The sequence below is a fragment of the Spermophilus citellus genome (genome assembly GCF_964194105.1).
Source record: "Spermophilus citellus genome assembly, chromosome: X".
Lineage (NCBI taxonomy): Eukaryota > Metazoa > Chordata > Mammalia > Rodentia > Sciuridae > Spermophilus > Spermophilus citellus.
In genome coordinates this window covers 69,399,310-69,420,780 of record NC_138190.1, presented here as the reverse complement: position 1 = coordinate 69,420,780, position 21,471 = coordinate 69,399,310, and the positions used below count along the sequence as shown (strand labels likewise).

General features: G+C 38.2%; 1 protein-coding gene across 2 annotated transcripts in view; it reads left to right on the top strand.

The window, feature by feature from the left end:
* The first annotated feature begins 602 nt into the window (after nt 1-602).
* OGT (O-linked N-acetylglucosamine (GlcNAc) transferase) overlaps nt 603-21,471 on the top strand; it is a 38,628-nt gene continuing 17,759 nt past the window's right edge. Inside the window, exons 1-6 of one of the 2 annotated variants that reach the window (XM_081277291.1) lie at nt 603-834; nt 3,971-4,121; nt 5,105-5,348; nt 11,780-11,848; nt 15,117-15,233; nt 21,266-21,345. In XM_081277291.1, the coding sequence (XP_081133417.1) occupies nt 798-834; nt 3,971-4,121; nt 5,105-5,348; nt 11,780-11,848; nt 15,117-15,233; nt 21,266-21,345 (698 nt within the window). In that variant the 5' untranslated portion in view covers nt 603-797. Of the gene's footprint in view, nt 835-3,940; nt 4,122-5,104; nt 5,349-11,779; nt 11,849-15,116; nt 15,234-21,265; nt 21,346-21,471 lie in introns of both variants that reach the window. The other variant, XM_081277290.1, reaches the window with a different exon arrangement.

Here is a 21,471-nt window from a genome sequence, read left to right as displayed (position 1 = left end):
ATTTGACCCTGCGAAAGTATCAGTCTTTTTCCGCGAAGTGCTTAAATCAGTGGGCGGAGTTAGAATTACGGCGTTAACAAATCCAAATCCTCTCCCCCATCGTTTCAAACAATTCCGTCTTTGAAATACAATCATTTGAATTTACTTGTTCAGAATTGACCCATCAGCTTTGTAACTATCCTTTTCTGTATGAACAAAGTTGGCTAAACTTTTTTAGACGCCTCTGGCATTTCTGTTAACATTGACATTATTGAGTAGGTAACAAACAGACTTATACTTTACCACTTTGGCAAAAATGTATCCGACGTATATGTGATTTTTTTTTTTACCCTTCTGTTTCACTCTTGAAAAACTTGGGACTCGCCTGCTCCACTGAATGCCCTAACTGGGAGTCGGGTTGACAGGGTTGTCGCATGCGCTCTCGACACAATCATGTTTGTCGCAATGGGCCCTACGCGGAAGGTTACCTAAGACCAGTGACTTTAATGATAGTCATTTGGTTGGTAGCGCTGGTTACCGTGCTACCTCCGCGAGGGTACTTGATTGTAACAGAAAGTAGTTCCGGCCCGTGTTGTTTCGGCCGAGGAGCCGTCGCCGCCATTTCAAGACCGTGAGAGGTAGATGGCCAACTAGAGTTCCCAAGGTTCGAAGCCTGTTAACTGCTGCCGCCTCTTAAACCTTCCAAAACACTGATATAGCTGCTGTCCTCTTCCTACTACCTCCAGAATCATTCTTGCCAGTAGTGGCAGCAGTTGGAGTCAATTACCCCCTTCTTGCTCTCCCTCAAGAAGCTCCAGATGGCGTCTTCCGTGGGCAACGTGGCCGACAGCACAGGTACTAGTGTCCGGTTCTACCGTGGCAGACACCCCTTTGGGGTCTGGCGCCGTCCTGTACCTTTCATCACTCCCTCCCTGCCCTCTAACCATCCCCATTACATCGTGGTCTACTGGCATCTGATCAGGTTTTCCGCTGTCGTCTGTTCCTCAAACATTTTCGCTTGCTTGCTTGCTTGCTTGCTTGCTTGCTTGCTTTATGCTGCTTTCTTTGCTTTTTTTTTTTCTTTAACCCCGTAAATGTTCTAGTCTTCTACTCTCTTCGGGACGCTTTTAACCACACGTGTGCGCTTAGAATGTCTTGGAATGGACTGCATTGGAATCCTTGCCTTTTCAAAATCCTTCGCAACCGTTTTCTCCTTTAATTCCAGCTCATTGCCCTCTCCTTTCCCTCTCCACCTCCCCCTCAAGCCCTTTCCCCTTAACTACATTTGGTCTTATTCTGCCAATCCAGGGCGGGGGTGCCATTTCGATGTAATCATATTCTCACTTTGCATCACGCAAAGACCATCAAAAGCTCGTCGATGTGCTTCAAGTAACCTCAAGAAGAGGGGACATTGAGCAGCACTTCGCTGGGCATCTTTATGGTGTTCTTTCGGTTGAGCAGTCCTGGTTTAGATTGGAAATTTCCAGGGGTTCCCTGTGCCATCGCCCAATTCCACCCGCTGCCCCCAGCTTGCGTTTCCCACCCAGTCGTCCTTCCCCGCCCGCGGGGAACCACACCCTTTCCTTCGCGAGGTTGCCAACCCTGTGGTCCACTTCCTATCCTTGGGAGGGAAATTACCCCGGTGCGTTGCTTTGCGTTGACCACCCTGCCCGCCCAATTTTCGCTTTGTGTTACTTTCTCGATGTATTCCTCCGCCGCCGCCTGGGTCTTCCATCCCCATTCTTTAGCCCAGTATCTCTTTATTCATAGGGTGTATATATTTTTTTTAAGTTTCCATCTTTGCTTGAAGAGTTTGTAAAGCAACTGGAGTGTAGCTGCACAAGTGCAAGGCGGTTGCCCTTTTAGACAATTCAGTCGCGTGCATTTGGTACTAAAAATAAGAAAACAACCAAATTATAGGAGTGTCCTTCGGCTGCCTTTCCATATTGAGATTATTTGGGGCGGGAGGGTTTCGGGAATTGGACTGTGGTTCTAAGGTTTCCCGTGCGGTAGTGGTGGTGGTTGTTATTGTTGTTTTTGGCGATTTCGCAGTTGAGATGTGTCAAGGGTTTTAGTTACTGTGTTTTTTTTTTGGGGGGGGGGCACTGCAATAAGTAATAGGTGAATCTTTTTTTAGTATCCTATCCATAATTGTACGGAGTGGGATCCGTAATTAGCCCGTTCTTCCGTCCCCATTCCCTCACCGTGATTTTCAAAGATTTTAAGATTCTGTACTAGAGTCCTTATTTCCGTTATTTGAGGAAGTGGTCATGCAAGTGTTAAAATAGAAGATAAGCAGCTTTGAAAGTGACAAAGTAATGTGTTAAATTAAGGAGCTAGGAAGTCCTTGAGACTTTTCTAAAATGTAATTTTCTAGTTTCTATTAGATATAACCTCCCCCAAGTTTGAACGCAAGTCTTTTCTGCTCCTTTTTTCGTGGTCAGCTGTGCATTCTATTGGGAAATTTACTTTGCTCGCCGGAGTATCCAGAACACTTTCAACTCTGATGATTGGGGAGCTAGGCTCAAATTTGAGCTTGTCACTCTGACCTTGGTAAAATCAAGTAATGTCTGTGGTTTCCCATTCCAGCCTTGTAGTGAAAGTGCTGCGGTTGAAATCCCAATAATGTATCACTGTTTAGATAAATATTTACCATTGAGACTTAAGCTGGTCTCCTCCCCCCTTCTGAGTTTTAGCTATATTCTTTATCATTATGTATCTGAATTAATTCACACACAGCAAAGTGTTTTTATTTGTAATTCATTCTGTTGAGTTTTATTCAGTGTCTTATACTGTAGCATTTTCCCGTTTTTTTTTTTTTTTTTTTTTTTTTTTTTTTTTTAACCACTGCAGTGCTTGGTTATTATATAGGGTTGTTTGCAATGCCTTCTTTTCTCAGTGCCGCAGCTTTTGGAGAATGTTAGTGCTAAGACCACTGTGGGTGGAGTTTAGCTAATTTAGTCTCCTTGTGAGTTTGGGATGGTAGAGGAGCAGTATATTCTTGCTGTGTGTGTGTGTGTGTGTGTGTTTTGAGATAGTCTTGCTAAGTTGCTGAGGCTGTTTTTGACCTTGCCAATCTCCTCTTGCATCACCACACCCAGCTTTTTCTCAGGTCTTTTTCTGGTCTTTTTTTCCCCTTTATTTTATTTATTTATATATTTTTAATGTGGTGCTGAGGGTTGAACCCAGTGCCTCACACGTACTAGGCAAACACTCTACCACTGAGCCATAACCCCAGCCCTCAGGTCTTTATTTAAAATGTTTGATGGCCCCTTTAAATATTTTGGCTCTTGACAAATGAATTCATCTTGTTTATCATCTGTTTTAAAAATAATGCCTTGCCTTTTTGTTTTTTTCCCTTTAGCTTTGTCTCTAGTAGTGCCCTCCTTAAAAAAATTAAATTGTGAAAAATACATCAATATAATAAGTTTAAAACACATTTTGTGTCCCCATCCACATTAAGAGATGCTTGAGATAGATTGTTAATATTACCCCATCCCATAGAAATCCAACCTGAAACATGGGACAAAGTATTAAGTTTCTCGGTGGTAGGTTATTATGACATTATTAAATCTTTGTGACTTTTGCAGATTGTAAATTTAATATTTTGTTTCAGTATGTTAACTAAGATATAAGGAATAATGTTTAGTGAATCTTCAGATGCTACATAGAATTTAGAATTTAGAAGTATAAAATATTTCAAGTGTAATCTCATTTGGAAGTAAGTATTCCCATGTGGTTTGGAAAAGAAAGAATTAATGGATGAATTCTAAAGATACCAATTCTGCACCTGATGTTAACTAGGGGTTATAAATAACATGCAGAACACTCTAGTGCTTTACATAGTTTCAAGCATTTTCATCTTTAAGTTTAATATACCATATTTTTACATTTTTTTGTTTGCATTTCTAACTTTTTGTTTTCCCCCCTCCTTCCCTCAAATGTTTTGATGATTCTCCAGAACCAACGAAACGTATGCTTTCCTTCCAAGGGTTAGCTGAGTTGGCACATCGAGAATATCAGGCAGGAGATTTTGAGGCAGCTGAAAGACACTGCATGCAGCTCTGGAGACAAGAGCCAGACAATACTGGTGTGCTTTTATTACTTTCATCTATACACTTCCAGTGTCGAAGGCTGGACAGGTAGGAGATATGGGGGGTACCTACCTCTGGGTGCTGAGCTTAAAAAATGATACTTAAGTATTTGAACTTTAATTTTTTCCTGTACTGGGTTTCAGTTACGCCAGCAACACACATCTGCTCTTTTGCCCACTTTTGAAATGCTTGGCTGCCAGTTTTTCTCCCTTCTTTTGTGTGGTGGTAGTTATATTATCAATATGACTAGGGACTTTTTCTATATTTTTCCACCTGGATCTGCTGCTTTATTAACTATCTTCAGGTAACAAATTATTCTTAGTGTACATCTGAGCATCCAGTCTTAAGTTTACAAGATCTGTCAGCTTGAGGAACTGAAATGCACAGAAGTGATAATGTGTATGCTGTGCATATGTAGTTCATGTTGGAAATGCCATCATTGTTAAGAAGTGTTGCTTTTAGCTAATCAGTTGAATTAATCAAAAGGGAAGAATTTTCTCTTGTCCTTTTAATAAATTGTCATTCTGGTGTATTTAAACATTTAAAGAGGTGCATCATTAAATCTTACAAATAGGAAATGAGACTCACACACATTCTCAATATTAATGATCATGATTTACAGTGTGGCAGTTTGGTAGTAAGACTCTAAGAAGAATTTAATAAGGGGCTGGGGTTGTGGCTCAGTGGTAGAGTGCTCACCTAGCATGGGTGAGGCACTGGATTCGATCCTCAGCACCACATAAAAATAAATGAATAAAAATAAAGGCATTATGTCCACTGAAAACTAAAAAAAAAAATTAAAAAAAAAAGAATTGAATAAGAAAAGGCTTTCTAATTTGAAATCTGGAATGTCTTTATTTTTGTAAAACCGATTTCTAACATTTTTTTGCTCTGCGCCAGTTAAAAGATAATGTAATGTTACATAATTAGCAATAGCACAGGATCTTCCGAAACTGTTACAGTTGCATATGGGCCGTGCCTTCTTTTCTGTAATATGTATACCCATGCATCAACACTTTCACCTTTTCCAGATCTGCTCACTTTAGCACCCTGGCAATTAAACAGAACCCCCTTCTGGCAGAAGCCTATTCGAATTTGGGGAATGTGTACAAGGAAAGAGGGCAATTGCAGGAAGCAATTGAACATTATCGACATGCATTGCGTCTCAAGCCTGATTTCATCGATGGTTATATTAACCTAGCAGCTGCATTGGTAGCAGCAGGTGATATGGAAGGAGCAGTACAAGCTTATGTCTCTGCTCTTCAGTACAATCCTGTAAGTAAAGTTTTAATAATTACTTTCCCTTCACAGAAAGTCCCCCAGAAACACCATAATTGATACTGAAATTGTTTTGCCTGTAATAAAGTCAAGGGTTTAGAAATGTTTATGTACTTAAAATGGTGAAAATGCTTAGACCTGGTCTGTGTTAAGAAATTTGTCTTATATACCAAATTATGTTAAAGAGCATAAAAATTATCCTTACAAGAAACTCTGTCAGTTTTTTATAACATCCCTAAAGTACAAGACATATGACATTGTTTCTTTAAGCTGTTTTGATTAACTTGGGATACATTTTAATAGGTGTTTGTAACAGTTACTTGATTTTTCAAGGAATGGTAGGTAAAAGGTTTTAATATGTAAAATAAATTAAAACAAGGTGCTAAACAAGGCTACAAAATTTGTTGCTCAATAGCCTATTCTCTTTCAACAGAAGAGAATTGAGGTGATAGTATCCACACCAGGGTTGGTGTTTTTTTTTTTTTTGTGTGTGTGTGTGTGTGTGTGTGTGTGTGTGTGCTGGGGATTGGATTGATCCCAGAGGTGCTTTACCATCCCTAGCCTTTTTTATGTTTTTATTTTGAGACAGGGTTTGTCTCAGTTGCTTAGAGTCTCACTAATTTGCTGAGATTGGCCTCAAATTTTAAATCTTCCTGCCTCGGTCTCTGGGATTACAGGTGTGCACCACCATGCCTGCATCACACTAGGCTTTTAATTCTTCTTCTTCCTTTTTTTTTTTTTTTTTTTTTGGTCTAAGTTATAGATGTGTTCTGGAGAACAGGTAAGATATCCAGGTCCAGAGGGCAGATATAAGTTCATAAGCTTCAGACATAAGTTATTTGGTCTTGGAGAGAGAAAAAAAATATAAGCTTTGCCCATATGACTTTTGATGTAGTTAGGGAAAGTAGATGTAAACTTACGAGGTAAGTGATAAAGAGAATGGTTGTAGGAATCCAGAAAAATGTTTAAGGATATGTTCCCAATCTACATCATTAACATTCAGTTTAATAACAACTCTGGAAATAGTTAACAATTATTACTACTAATATTTACCAATTATTGGACCTCCTTTTTTTCCCCTGGGTTGGAGGGTACTGGGGATTGAACTCAGAGGCACTTACATTGAGTCACAACCCCAACCTGTTTTTTTTTTTTTTTTTTTTTTTTTTTTTTTTTAATTTTGAGGTTGGTGTTACTAAATTGCTTAGGGCTTTGTTGCTGGGGCTGCCATTGAACTTGGTGATCCTCCTGCCTCAGCTTCCTGAGCTACTGGGATTACAGGTGTGCACCACCACACCTTGCTTATTGGACTTCTCTGTGCTTAGACACTGCTAACTGCTTCAGATGACTTTTTTTTTTTAATCCTCACAATGAGACTTCAAAGTAAATGGTATTCTAATTTTACCAATTACAAAAAGAAATAGACTCAAGGGTTATGTGACTTTCTTGTGATCATGTAGCTAGTAATGGTGAAATGGATGTTAAAACCTGATCCTGAATGTCTTCAAAGCAAAAGTTAAAGTGAAAAGAAATAAAAGATAAGAAGGGGATGCTGTGCTCAGTGGGCACTCACCCCTCAAGGCAGCCTTTGAACACAGTTTGAAAACCATTGATCATATACTGCTGTCCCTTAATCCCCATTTTATAGGTTAGGAGACTGAAGCTTACTTTAGTAATTTGCTCAAAGATCTGAGAATCTTTTCATTGTGACATCTATGAACAATTATTTTTTTCAGTTAATTTTGAAAGCTTAAGGTTTTTTTTTTTTTTTAAAAGAAAATTAATTGCTTTTTGAATGGATCCAGTGAAAATTTCTAGTCATTCCTCATGGATGTAGCTAATGACAGTAAGTTCCTTGTGTATCATTTCAGAGATACTCATTGTATGTATGTATAAATTTGAGTGACTTTTAATTTTTATTGCTGTACTATCTAACTTGTAACCAACAGAAAGTTTTGGGCAACTGTACATGAGTTGCCATGGGGCCTGGACCCCATTCTTCCCAGTGGCTCAGGGCTCACCTCTGTACCTAGTTGTCACAGTCTAGTAAGTTATTTTTCTTTATTAATCTGGGTTCTACCCTTCACTTGTGCTGTCTTGTACAACTGAGGTCTTGACCGATTTTCATTCTGATTTCCTTGGCTCCAGTTTTTAGTTGCCTTTGCATGTAGTAGAGCAGCCAGCCACTGCTACTGACAGTATACCAAATCATAGGAGTGTATTGAAAAGGAAAACTAAAGTGGGAGACAGAACCATGTTAATCTGTTAACAGTAAACTTATAATCATGCCCTACCAAAGAAGTGAGATAGTGCTAAAATAAATTATGGGATTATATGGGATTGTGCAAACTCCCTTGATTACATTAAATATATTATGGTGATCATGTTTTAATTTACTTCAGGATACCTGGTCTAAACTAGATTTAAACTTACTATCAAAGGCTTGATGTCAATATAGTGGTGATAGAATCTTGAGTTCCTTATGTGTGGTGCTTAAATGCATCATTAATACATTGTGACCATGAATCATAGATGCAGTTGGCATTCTAAGAAAAATAAAATCTGATTGTTTAATTTTTGTAGCAGTGAAAAAATGTTAAGGTACTTTTAACCTCTTTTCAGCAGTGTTTATCCTTTAAGTTGGTAAATATGTCAGTTTATAAGTTATCCCCCATGTCTTGATAATAGAAATTACTTGTAAAACATAAAGCTGTTTCATATTTTTATATTCTGAATTGTCTTCAGTAATGTGGCATGGTGTAACAATTTTGCTAAAATTTTAGCCCATTATATTTAAAGGTACTATTGTATTTGGTGTTCTTTCACATGATGGCTCACTGGAGTTTCTCATACCTGGCAATCCCATTTATAAATTAAGCATAGGATTGTTTTCTTGTATAATGATTGTAACCCTGAGTTGCTTTAAGCAGCTCTATTTCTGAATCTATAGGTTGTTGAAGCATTACTTCTGGCATCCTAACCATCATGTGTTACTGTCATGTATTGTTGTGAATCTCACTTATAAACTGTGGAAAACCATATATTTCTATTCTTCTCTGTTCAACTTTTTGTTAAGTTTGTCTTGAAAATATCACATTTAAATATTTGAGTGCCTTTTGCGTATATAGTGCTTGGTTAGGAATTGGAGAGATGTGTTGTGGGCAGAAAGTTGTGGGTTATTATATGAGACAGATCTGACCCATAAAGGAAAAAAAGATGTAAGCTCCTCGGATGATTATTGTTGGAGAGTATTAATCAGAAGATTTCCTCGAGTGGGTGCTTATAACCTAAGCATTCTGTAGGAAGGTAAATAGCAAGTAGACTTCCTTGGCTGAAGTGGTGAGTCAAGTAGTAACAAGAAGTGAGTGTAGTAGAGCAGAGTCAATTGGAAGATTTCAAAAGAATAGAGAGGCTGAGGAGTTTGAATTTAATTTGAGAGGCAATTGAGAACTACTGCAGGTTTTTATCGACCTGATTTTACTTCATGTGTATGTATATATAGAGATGTTATGTGGGGTAAGACTGGGGGCTTTAGGAGTCAGGAAACAGTTGCAATCTTAGGAGCAATAGTTATAAAGGAAAATCTTATTTCTAATTCCTTACCTTTTCTTTATTTATTTTTGGTGGTATTGGGGATTGAACTCGGCTCTACTATCAAGCTACTTTCCCAGCCCTAGTCTTTATTTTGAGACACAGGGTCTCCTTAAGTTGCCAAGGTCTTGAGCTTGCAATCCTCCTGCCTCTACCTACCCAGTAGCTGGAGTTAAGCCATGTGACACTGTGCCCAGCTAATTCCTTACCTTTATTCACACTATTTTCTCTTGTTTGCAATGCCCTCTTCCTTTGTTAAACCTCTACTCATATCTTTCAAGGATAAGTTTAAACTTCTCCTTTGAGCTCATCTACTTCTCTTTTACTACTGTGTGGACATTTAGTATGTGTGTGCCTTGTCCTTCTCTGTAGATTGTAAGCCCCTCGATGGTAAAGGAGTCAATTAATTTCTTTTTCCTTCAGTTTCAGGCATCCTATTGAATAAAGTTTTTCATGAAAGATATTAATCTGGGATGGGTACAATGGGCCAGGCTTTAGAAATGTTGATTCTCTTAGCAGATACTGTTTGTGATTTGACAGATGAAGCAGAATTTGTTGCCGTAGGTTTTGAAATTTTGGGGAGAATGGTAGTATTCTTGCATTTTCTTTTTTTCCTCTCATACTGGGGTTTGAACCCAGGGGCGCTTTCCCTCTAAGCTACATCCCTATCCCTTTTATCTTGAGACAGAATCTTACTATGTTGCTTAGGTCCTTGCAAAGTTGCTGAGGCTGGCCACAAACTTGCAGTTCTCCTGTTTCAGCCTTCCAGTTCACTGGGACTTCAGGTGTGTGTATCTGCACCTGACTATTCTTGGCATTTTCTAAACATTAGGGAGATATATATGCATGTGTTTGGATCCTCAGAATTAGATTTCACTATTATGTTTAATATGCTATACTCTACCTTTTTCTAAAACTGTCTTGTTGATTATCTGAAACATCTATTTTTAATGATGGGATTGTGTTAATTTCATTTAATATGCTGTAATGGATCTTGATGATATAACTAAATAACAGATATATTGTTAGGATGTGATTAGCATCCATCCAACAGTTTATAGAAACTAGAGGGAAAATTATGTAACAGTTGGCTAAAATGTGTAGCCATTGTTGGAGGGTTATTCTGAGACTTCTGGTTATTATGGCTCAGAAAAGGCATAGGAGTTAGTAATATTCCAAAGATTTATAGCCACAATTAAGTAGTAGGAGTTTGAGCAGATTGGATGTTACAGGCATGCCAAAATGGGTAACTTTAAAGTGTAGAGGTAAAAACATACAAAGGTAGATAGCACCATTATAGAATCCATTGCGTCTGAGACTATAAATAGGGCTTAAAAGTGCTTAGATTAATTAGAAGGATGATAAATCTGTAATTAGATTAATGGGACCTGTAGAGTTTTGAGGATTAGTGTTGTTCTGTGCTTAATGTTATGAGAGAAAACCATATAACTTTCAAAATATCAGTCATTGCTTAAGGGACAATACTGAGTCAGATAACTATTAGGGTGCTCAACCCAGTATGGCCAACCATGAATTTTCTGTGGTGGCAGCCAGTATACTTTATCGGCAAACATTTTGGTTTGCCTTGTGAACGGTAATATATAATCATAAAACCTGCTTATCAGTAAAATTAATCAGTGGATTCTGGAAACCCTAGTATAGTTGCAGAGAGAATAATATATATGGTGTTTCTTTGGCACAGTTGATGAAACAGCACATTGTAGGAATTAAGGCACTTTGACCCATGGAACCATTTGGAATGAGAAGTACCCTTTGTATTGCTATTATCTCTGCTTGTCGACTAATAGATTTGACCGACAAAGGCAAACAAGGACAAATAAAAATATAAGCTCACTGTTCTGATGAGTGTCTCATACTGAGGAATGGACTGGTGAGTCAGATGACTAGCAACACAATTGAGCTGCTAATAAAAAATCAGAGTCAACTGCTTTTCATTATTCACCCACTCAGCCCTGATGGCACTTAATAGTAATGAGTAATCTAGTGGCAGGTGTCAGGATTGAGGCTGTGGTTGGATGGTAATCCTTCTGCCTAAGAGCGAAATGTAGTCAAGGTTTCTAAATATGCCTGAGAGCCAAAGGGTAGGTTTGTTGATGGGTAATCACTTGCTAAGTGCAGTACTATTTTTCTGCTATGGAAAATTTTTGGTCCTTGATGCAGGAGTGATTCATCATAACCTTGAATAAAACAGCTGAATAAATATTCAATCATTTTTGTAACAACTGACGTTTGAAGAGGAAAGAGGCTCTTGTAAGGTCCTGAAGTCTTTTATTTGAAACTGATGGGGTCAGATGCATTTCAAAATCCAGAATTTTTAGGATTTTAGAATAAAACACCATATGTGAAACTCCCAGATTGGTTTAGAATAGCATATTAGAGTAAAAAACATATTTCTGCAGCAAAAGATGAGTGTTCATACTAAGTGAGAAATGTATAAATAGTGTCATGTAGACCTGGGTGTGGTGGTGCATGCCTGTAATCTAGTGATTTGGGGGGGCTAAGGCAGGAGGATCACAAATTCTTCTTACAACTAAACAAGACCTTGTCTCAAAATAAAAAAGGATTGGAGATGTAACTGAGTGTTAGAGCGCCCCTGGATTCAATCTCCATCACTACACACACAAACACACAGTAAGTTTGGGGGACTTTTGGGATTTGGAATTGAGGGTAAGAGATGGTGGTCTTGCACATAGGTTTGTTAAGCAGTATATTTTGGTCAGTAATAAAATGGCAGAGAACTAAATGTGCAGAAGTGATTTCAAGATGTTTTGATCAACAAATCAGTATAATTAATGACATTATCTCTGGGTTTCTAGGATTTGTACTGTGTTCGCAGTGACCTGGGGAACCTGCTTAAAGCCCTGGGTCGCTTGGAAGAAGCCAAGGTAGGTGTTTGATAGAACACATTTAAACATCAGTGTTATGAAAACTTGTACTTTTTTGCCAAGTCTTCAACTCTTCATTGAGCTATCTTCACAAAACAGTCCTGTGAAACTGAGGAAAACTGTCGACATGACTCGCCTCAGACTAGAGCAGGGCCAGGCTTTGGCATATCTGTTCTAAATCTGGGGGTAAAGCAAGAACCTGAACATTGTGGAGCCTTTCTGCTGAGCTAGATCATCTTTAAACAATGGGCTCCGTCATGATCTTATGTGGGAATAAATAACATTCCTTCAAATCTGAGGCTTGCCTGCTGGTGACAAGCAGAGCGCCTGTGATTTGGCTCAAGACTCCTATATGATGCAGGTGCCATTGAAAATGCTGCTCTTCTAAGTCCTTTGTGGCTTGTAAGTGGAGAAGAATTTCATCCAAATGTTACCCTGTAATACTGGCATTTAAAATTCTTATTTAACCTTCCTCCCTTCATCTTCCTCACCCTTTTTTACAGTGGAAGAAAGGCTATTAAAATGATTGCAAATTAATAATTGGACTATCCTGCCCCTTCTTGTCCCCACTCCCTCCCCAAGTTCCTTTTTCCTCTTTTCCAATCCTAGTTGTCTACCTTCTTTTCTTCCTCACTTCCTTCTTTTATTCCTCCCCACCCACCTCCTTAAAAAAAAAAAAAAGACAAAGCTGGTTTGTTTGGGAAATGGACTGATCGAAAGAAAACTTGCCAAAGTGGAAAGGTGGCTTTTAGCATTGTTTCCAAATAATGAATTTGAATACCAGGTTGGGTTAATTAAAGCTTTTGGTATAATTTACAATTAAATTTATAAATGCAATTGTCTTGTTACAAGCCACCTTACGCAACCGCGCTGCAGGGGTGAGGAGTGGGGAGAAACCAGAATGCTTCTGAAACTCCCACCTGTTGCTCTGAGCCCCACGCGCATGCTAATGCGTGGAGTGTATGCGCAGCGTAGCTGTCTGTTTGACTGCTCAAACAGGGAGGGAGAAGGCTTTTCAGCACCATCTAATGTTAAAAGGCACTAGTTTATGTGCATACCTCATAAATTCTGCTGCTGACACTTTGGAATAACCTTATGTAGGTTTCCAGTTAATGAACTTAATTGATTTCAATCTTAGCTGATAAATCTAATTGGTAATTTATAGAACAAATATTCAATATACTCCTATTAATTGTCACTCCACCAAGCGGACAGCTAACATGAATTGCACTTCACTGCAGCTTTAGAGATCGGTTTAGGCTGAGACATTGCGCCTGCCTTAGGTTGCTGACTTCTTTATTTCAGAGCTCTGGAGACACCTAGTTTGAAAAATGTTATTCTGGTTTTTGTGAGAACTTAGTAAAAAGAAAATACTCTTGAGTGAAATGCAATGTATTTCTTTTGTAATCAGTGCATTTGAAAATTCAAGCCAGCATATTCCTAGTTTCCTAGTAGATGGAAACAAAATTAAGTTCTTTGTAGAAAATGAAGAGCCTTTCTTCCAGCAAAAATCCCTGCTGTATGCAATAGCCCTGATTAACCCTCTCCCTTCTGCATGTTTCCCATGTTACAGACTTGAGACTGTCCTCATTCCCATATGTAATAGACATCCAAAGAATTTCAATTGCTTTGTTGAACTTTTACTAATGATCTTGTTTTTATTTTCTCTCTTGTTTTTGGTTTTTCACCATTGATATTGTATTTAGAAGGTTTCAGGTGGGTGAAACCTCCTATTCCATGCGTAAGGTGCCTCGCTGAAGGGAGCTCGAGGCCTGGATCTAGGGCAGACACACAACCTCCTCCTCCTCTTCCAGCAAGGAACGCACCGAAAAGTCACATGATGAGAAATATGGTAACGGGTTTGTAACTGCCACAGCAAAACAATTTGCCTCCATGCCTGAATCTTCTGTCTTGTGGCTTCAAAAACAGCTTAAAATAATTTTATTTACAAGCAAGTTATGTAAGAGAATGTTTTATACTATAGCCACAATTCTGTCAAAGATAAGTAAAAGTTAATTAAGATATTAAAATTATTAGAGATAATTTACTAGTTAAAGCTTCTAACTCTTCTTGTTGTTCATTTTTTTTCCTTTTTTCTTCTTTGTTTGGATTGCAGCATTCTGCTCTTCTGATGATGCGCTGTGACCCTGCAGTAGCGCAAAGGCTGCGCAGCGTTAATGCGCATTGCGTGCGAATGAGCCCCTGTGAACGGTTGACTAGATGAGTAATCTGATTGACTGGCTCCCTCAGTCCTATTCTGTAGCCTTTTTGGATAAAATTGGGTTTTAACATACCTTGAGTCCAACTAATCTCATTAAACAAATATTCTCTATGGGCCTGTCTAGTAGATTAATGGATCTGGTTGGCCGTTTGCTGCGTCTAGGGGTGTTCTACGTAGCGCAGCAGTTCGCAGCGATTGCGCAGTGCGATGCTGTTAGGTGGCGCAAGCGATGTTTGCGCTTGCATTACAGGGACCTCAACCTAGGTGCAATCCTGTCATGTGAGGTTTCAGCTTCAGTCCTCCATGGAATATAGGGGCATTATGAATTTGTAACTGAAAGTCTGGCTAAGATATCTGACTTGGCAGAAAAACATGTTTTCTCTAACTCAGGAGCATAGTTTTAATGTTAGGAACATTATCCAGAGCAGTATTTCCCAAAATGTGTTTCATAGTACTCTAATAAAATGTTCAATGAGAGAAGAGTTCCATGGTCAACTAAGTTCAGGGAATCTTTTAATAGTATTAAAGGCTAACGGAAGTCCTTGTAGAGTTGTAAAGAAACCTGTTTTCTATTTTCCTAATTTACTTGACCATGAAATCCTTTTTATCCAGTGATATTTTTTAACACCTCATAGAACACACTTTGGGAAATGTGAATACTTGGTCTTAAGTGGTTCCCTCTAGATATCACTTGAAAATGTAATCAGAGCTCTTAGGTGTTCAGGTAAGAAAAGTTCAGTATTAGAATTATAGCAACTGACCTCCCAATGAGTTCCAGTGTAAGGGTTGGTCATTGGTTGACAGAACTGAACATGGTGGTTTGCACTTGGGTTCTGGTGGCGCAGGCGCAGGAGCAGCCAGCTGTGGCAGCGCATTAGTTTTGGCGCAAGCGAGCCTATGCTGCAGGGTCACTTTTGACTGGTCAGAGAAGGAATAATGATATCACCTTCTTCCCTCCCCCAATCTTTTTTTTTTTCCCCTTTACAAATTTTCCCCTTTCCCTTTACCTCCTTCCCCTCCCATCTTCTTTCATTAACCCCTCCTAAGGCATGTTATTTGAAAGCAATTGAGACGCAACCGAACTTTGCAGTAGCTTGGAGTAATCTTGGCTGTGTTTTCAATGCTCAAGGGGAAATTTGGCTTGCAATCCATCACTTTGAAAAGGTTAGTTATTAAATTAATAATTGGTATTCATGATGTACTTATGTGTGCAGAATGTCCTTACTAGAACTAAATAATTTAGGCCTTTACTTAACCAGCCCAGAATACCTTTGTTTCTCTGACAGTATTGCAGTATTTGCTGGATCATATATGGTATGGCAGTTTTCCAGTTTTGCATTGAGATTGTACTTAAGTAACTGAAAGTTCTTTTTTAAAAGGATAGCTTTACTTTGAAAAACCAAAAGCTTCTTGATGAAAAGCTTATTCCAGATCTGGGGCAAGAAATGTACAAAATTTGTCTGAAATGCCTTGTTGTCATACCAGAAAGCTTTGATGTATTTGTGTCAGAATGACTCAGTAGAGGCTCCCACTGTCTAAATGGGACTTGAGTATCAGTGGGAATAAAAACTGAAATATATTAAAATGTATAAAATATGTTTAAATCCATGATTTCATAATCATACTAAAAAGACTAGTCACCTTTTGAAAAAGGTGAACTCTCTTTAACTCTATTAAGGAACAACTCTTTAAGAAAAAAACAAAAAAAAAATTTTTTTTATCCATTCTTCTATTGAAGGGCATCTAGGTTGGTTCCACAGTTTAGCTATTGTGAATTGTGCTGCTCTAAACATTGATGTGGCTGTGTCCCTGTAGTATGCTATTTTTGAGTCCTTTGGGTATAGACTGATGAGAGGGATAGCTGGGTCAAATGGTGGTTCCATTCCCAATTTTCCAATTTTCCAGAAATATCCATACTGCTTTTCATATTGGCTGTACCAATTTGCGTTGTAGGAGTGTACCTTTTTCCCCACGTCCTCGCCAACACTTATTGTTGTTTGTATTCATAATAGCTGGAGTGAGATGAAATATTAGAGTAGTTTTGATTTGCATTTCTCTAATTGCTAGTGATGATGAACATTTTTTCACATATTTGTTGATTGATTGTATTATCATCTTCTGAGAAGTGTCTGTTTAGGTCCTTGGCCCATTTATTGATTGGGGAATGGATAAAAAAAAAAGTGGCATATATACACAATGGAATTTTACTCAGCAATAAAAGAAAATAAAATCATGGCATTTGCAGGTGAATGGATGGAGTTAGAGAAGATAATGCTAAGTGAAGTTAGTGAATCCCAAAAAACCAAATGCCAAATGTTTTCTCTCATATAAGGAGGCTGATTCATAGTGGGGTAGGGAGGGGGAGCATGGGAGGAATAGAGGAACTCTAGATAGGGCAGAGGGGTGGAAGGGGAAGGAAGGGGGCACGGGGTTGGATGGTGGAATGTGATGGTCATTATAATCCAAAGTACATGTATGAAGATACCAACTGGTATGAATATACTTTGTATACAACCAGAGATATGAAAAATTGTGCTCTATATGTGTAATAAGAATTGTAATGTATTCTGTCATATATAAATTTTAAAAAAATAATTAAAAAAAAAAGAAACAAAAAAACTTTGGTGTTTGAGATCTAACCCAGGGCCTTGTGTATGCTAGGCAAGTACTCTACTACTGAACTATATCTGTAGCCCAGGAGCAACTCATTTTAAAAAACTGGTTTAGAAGAACAACTTTTTTTTTTTTAACTCAACATCTTTATTTTATTAATTTATGTTTATGTGGTGCTGAAGATTGAACACGGGGCCTCACACATGCAAGGCAAGCACACTACCACTGAGTCACAGCCCCAGCCCAACACTTTGTGGTTTTAATTCACATTTTACTGATGATTAGAGAGATAAGTTTTTTTTTTTTTTTATGTGTCTTTTGGCCATTTTATCTCTCTCGCCCTCTTTTTTTTTTTTTTTTTTTTTTTTAAGAAATGTCTGTTCACATCCTTTGCCCCTTTTAAAAATTGGGTTGTTTGCTTTCTTGCTCTTGACCTCCTTTTATATTTTGAAAATTAACTCCTGGGCTGGGATTGTGGCTCAGCGGTGTAGAGTGCTCACCTCCCATGTGTGAGACCCTGGGTTCGATCCTCAGCACCACATAAAAATAAATAAGTGAAATAAAAGTACTGTGTCCAACTACAATTAAAAAATAAATATTAAAAAAAGAAAAAGAAAATTAACTCCTTATCAGGCTTGCAAATATTTTCACCCAATCCATGGGTTTTCTCTTTACTCTATTAAATGTTTTGCTGTGTGGAAGCTTTTTACTCTGATAGAATTCCATTTGTCTATTTTTGCTTTTTGTTGCCTATTTTATGCTCTGTGAAGTAAACCAGCCACAGAAAGACAGGTGCTATATGATCCCACTTACATGTGGAATCAAAAAAGTCAGTCTCTTAGCAATAAACTAAAAAGGTATTTACCAGAGGCTAGTGGGGAAGGGGCATGAAGAAAGGGAAGATGTTGATCAAAGGGTACTGCATGGTGATCACAGTTAATAATAATGTATATTTCAAAATTACTAAATGAATCTAGGAGTTGTGAGGCATATCTGTGTCCCAGGATGATGGTTTGAGCCCAGGAGTTTAAGGCTAACCTAAGCAACATAATGAGAACCTGTGCCCAAAAAGAATAAAGAAGAAAAAAAGATCTAAAGAAGTAGATTTTTAAACCTTTTCACCTTAACAAAATAATGACTTGGTGAGGTGACACATACATTAATTAGCTTGATTGATTCTACAGTGTATATACATAGATAAAAATATAATATTATACTACATAATATGCATAATTATTACTTGTTAGTTAAAAATTAGTTTTAAACTTTTGACTTCCCTCTCCTGTGTGAACTGGACTTCAGGATAACAATAGTTGATGGGAAAAAGTTTCTCTGCATCAAAGTATTCTAGCTATGAAGAAGGATTGGTAGAATATCATCATTTAGGCGTTTATCAATGACAACAAGAGATAACAGTCAAGTATTGTGATTGAAGTAAATAATTCCAGCTTGGAAGGCTGAGGCAGGAGGATTATAAATTCAAAACCAGCTTCAGCAACTTAGACCCTGTCTCAAAATAAAAAAAAAATAAAAGGGGCTGAGAAATGTAGCTCAGTGATTAAGCACCCCTGTGTTCAATCTAAATACCAAAAATAAATAAATAATTACATCAGTGAAGTAGGCTTGCAAAAAGAAAAAAGAGGGCTGGGGATGTGGCTTACTGGAGAGTATTGCCTAGCATGCTCGAGGCCCTGGGTTCCATCCCCAGTACTACCAAAAAGAAAAAAATCAAGAACCCAAATCTGATTTGAGCTTCCAATTCTAACTACCAATTTACAGGAAATACATGGGACAGGGAAACGCTAAAAAACACCAGAGGCATGCACATAGCAACATCCAAACTGAGCTGTATAGGACAATGATTTCTTCAACCATGTATAGGAATAAAAATGAGATTTAAATTAAACTTTTTAATTTCAAGGATTAAAAGAAACTTAGAAAGGCATGTTGTCATTGTTTGGGTCTTACTTGGATCCCTAGTCAAAATTAATCAGAAATTGGACCATTGAATAGATATTTGATGTTAAGGAATTATTTTTAGGTATGGTAATGGTTTTGTGGTTATGTTGGGAGGGAAAAGCATTTTTGTATACTCCCTGGGATACATATTGGAATATTTTCAAATGGAAAGAGATGTCTGGGATTTCCTTCAAAATGATATGGAGCTGTGTGTGGTGACACACACCTATAATCCCAGGACTCGGGAGGCTGAGGCAGGAGGATTGTGAGTTCAAAGCCAGCCTTATCAAAAGTGAGGCACTAAGCAACTCTGTGTAACCTGTCTCCAAATAAAATACAAAATAAGGCTGAGGATGTGGCTCAGTGGTCGAGTGCCCCTGAGTTCCATCCCTGCTACCTTAAAAAAATGATATGGAGAATGGGAGATTAGTTTGGAATATAGATTACATAAGACTGAAGATGATTTATGAATTATGGAAGATGGGTAACGGAGACCTGGGTCTACCACGCGGCCTGTGCAGTGGTTTCATTAATGAGGTTCTAGGCATTAAGTTAGTTAGAAGAGATCAAAATAAAACACACAAACCAGTACCTTATTTTACATTGCTAGGTCCGAGTCGGCTCGCCTCCCTGGTTCCCGCCTCTAGCCGCCCAGCAGGGCAGCGAGGATTACTCTGGGCTAGCAGGAGAGAGAGAGAGCGAACACGCTGGGGAGTAGCCTTTTATTTGGGGGACAAGAGATTCAGGGGAGAATTCCATCCAATGAAGGTTGAGGGGGGGCTGCACTCCAAGGTCAGGGTCAGTGATTGGGTCTCCAGGGTCAGTGGTCAGGCACACCCCCACACGGATGGGCTCTCTCATCAGGAAAGGGTCGGGATAGCTCCGACACAGCCAGAGCGCCTCAGGCCCTTAACGGGAGTCACCCAATCACGTGTCAGAATGGCTCTCCACACCTGGGTTTTTGTTTTTATATTCTGCTATTGTGTACATTTGAAAATTTCTGTAGTGGAAAGTAAGTGTTTAGGATAGGCATATATCACTATAGGCAATCTATGCCTTGTAGTAAAAACTACCATCTAAGGGAAGAGGAAGTGTCTTTCAGATTTACCATTAATCATTACCTCTTCACTGTTTTGGTTAAAGTTTGCATTTACCACACAACAGGAATGTCTTATTTTGGGGGGTGGGTTGGGGCTTGGGTACAAAACCCAGGGCCTCATACATACTAGGCAAAGCACTCTAACCCTGAGCTATATTCCCAAACCCCAAAATACCTTTATTTATTTATTTTTAAAGAAACCGATTTGCTGATTTGTGGATAATAAGTACTTATATTTCTGTTTTTGAGACAAGGTTTCAATACCTTGCTGAGGTTGGTCTTAACTCTACAACCTCCTTCCTTAAGCCTCCTTTGTAGCTGGGATCGTAGGCATGAGCCATCATGCCCAGTCCAACTCTGAGTACCTTTCTTTTTTTTTTTTTTTTTTTTGTACTGGGGATTGAACACAGGGACTCTTTACCACTGAGCTACATCCCCAGCCCTTTTTAATTTTTTTTTTTTTATTTTGAGATAGGATCTTACTAGGTTGCTTAGAGCCTCACTAATTTGCTGAGTCTGACCTCAATCTTGTGATCCTCCTGCCTCCCAAGTTGCTGGCATTACAGGCATGCACCACTGTGTCTAGCTAAATAGTTTTATTGATCAGTGGTTATCTACCTTGGTTGCTTGTATAAAGAACTCATACTAGATAGGGATGTCCTGGCTGCTTTTTCAGAGGGTCTGATTTAATAGCCTATGATGATGTCCAGGATGAATTCTTAATATTTGACAGATTGAATTTCACTCTTCTGTATTTTAGGACAGTTTAAAAACAGTTCTAGTTATATTTTAGGACAGTTTCATAACTATTGGGAGATACCATTTAATTGTTAGTGTCAACTTGAAATTATATATTTTTGTGAGAATTTAGCTGTAATTACATATCTTAGTATGCAGTCAAATTTATAAAACTTAGATACACATTTCCTTTTTATTAAGAGCTTGCTGCTTATTTCTGCCATTATTTTTTAAGAAGAGTTAGATTGGCTAATTGTGAGTAAAATAGGGCTAAATCATTAGAAACATTCAGCTCAGTAAAACTGGATGGACTCAGTTTTTAGTTTTTTTCCCATAAGGACCCATTTTGTTTATATGAACATGTTTTGTTTTACTGTAGTGTAGATTGAATCCAGGGCCTCATGCATGCTAGGCAAGTGCCCAACCTTTGAGCTACATCCCTAGCCCCTCTTGCTTTTTGAGATAGTTTCGTTGAGTTGTGATCAAAGTTGTGATCCTCCTGCCTCAGCCTCTCAAGTAACTAGGATTATAGGTTTGGGCCACCTTGAAGTCTTTTGTTTGCTGATGATTGAAGGCAGGGTCTCTCCAATGTTAGGCAAGTTACTGAGCTATACCCCCAGTTGTTTTGATAAGATTGAGGTTTATAAATAATGAGAGGGAACTACATAAGTATTTAGTGTTTAAAAATAATATTTTAATTCTAGAAAATATAATTGGAGGTTTAAAGTAACCTCAGAATTAAAAAAAAAAATTAACTTGCTCTAAGTAACTGTTTTGTAATTTTTAGGCTGTTACACTTGACCCAAATTTTCTGGATGCTTATATCAATTTAGGAAATGTTTTGAAAGAGGCACGCATTTTTGACAGGTGAGTGAATGTTCTATTTGATAAATTTTCTTGAGTCTTTGTTGAATGAGGATTTGGACTGAAGATATGGCAATAACTTGTTGAAACATATTTCCTTATCTCGTATGTTGTTTTTCCCTGCTGTGT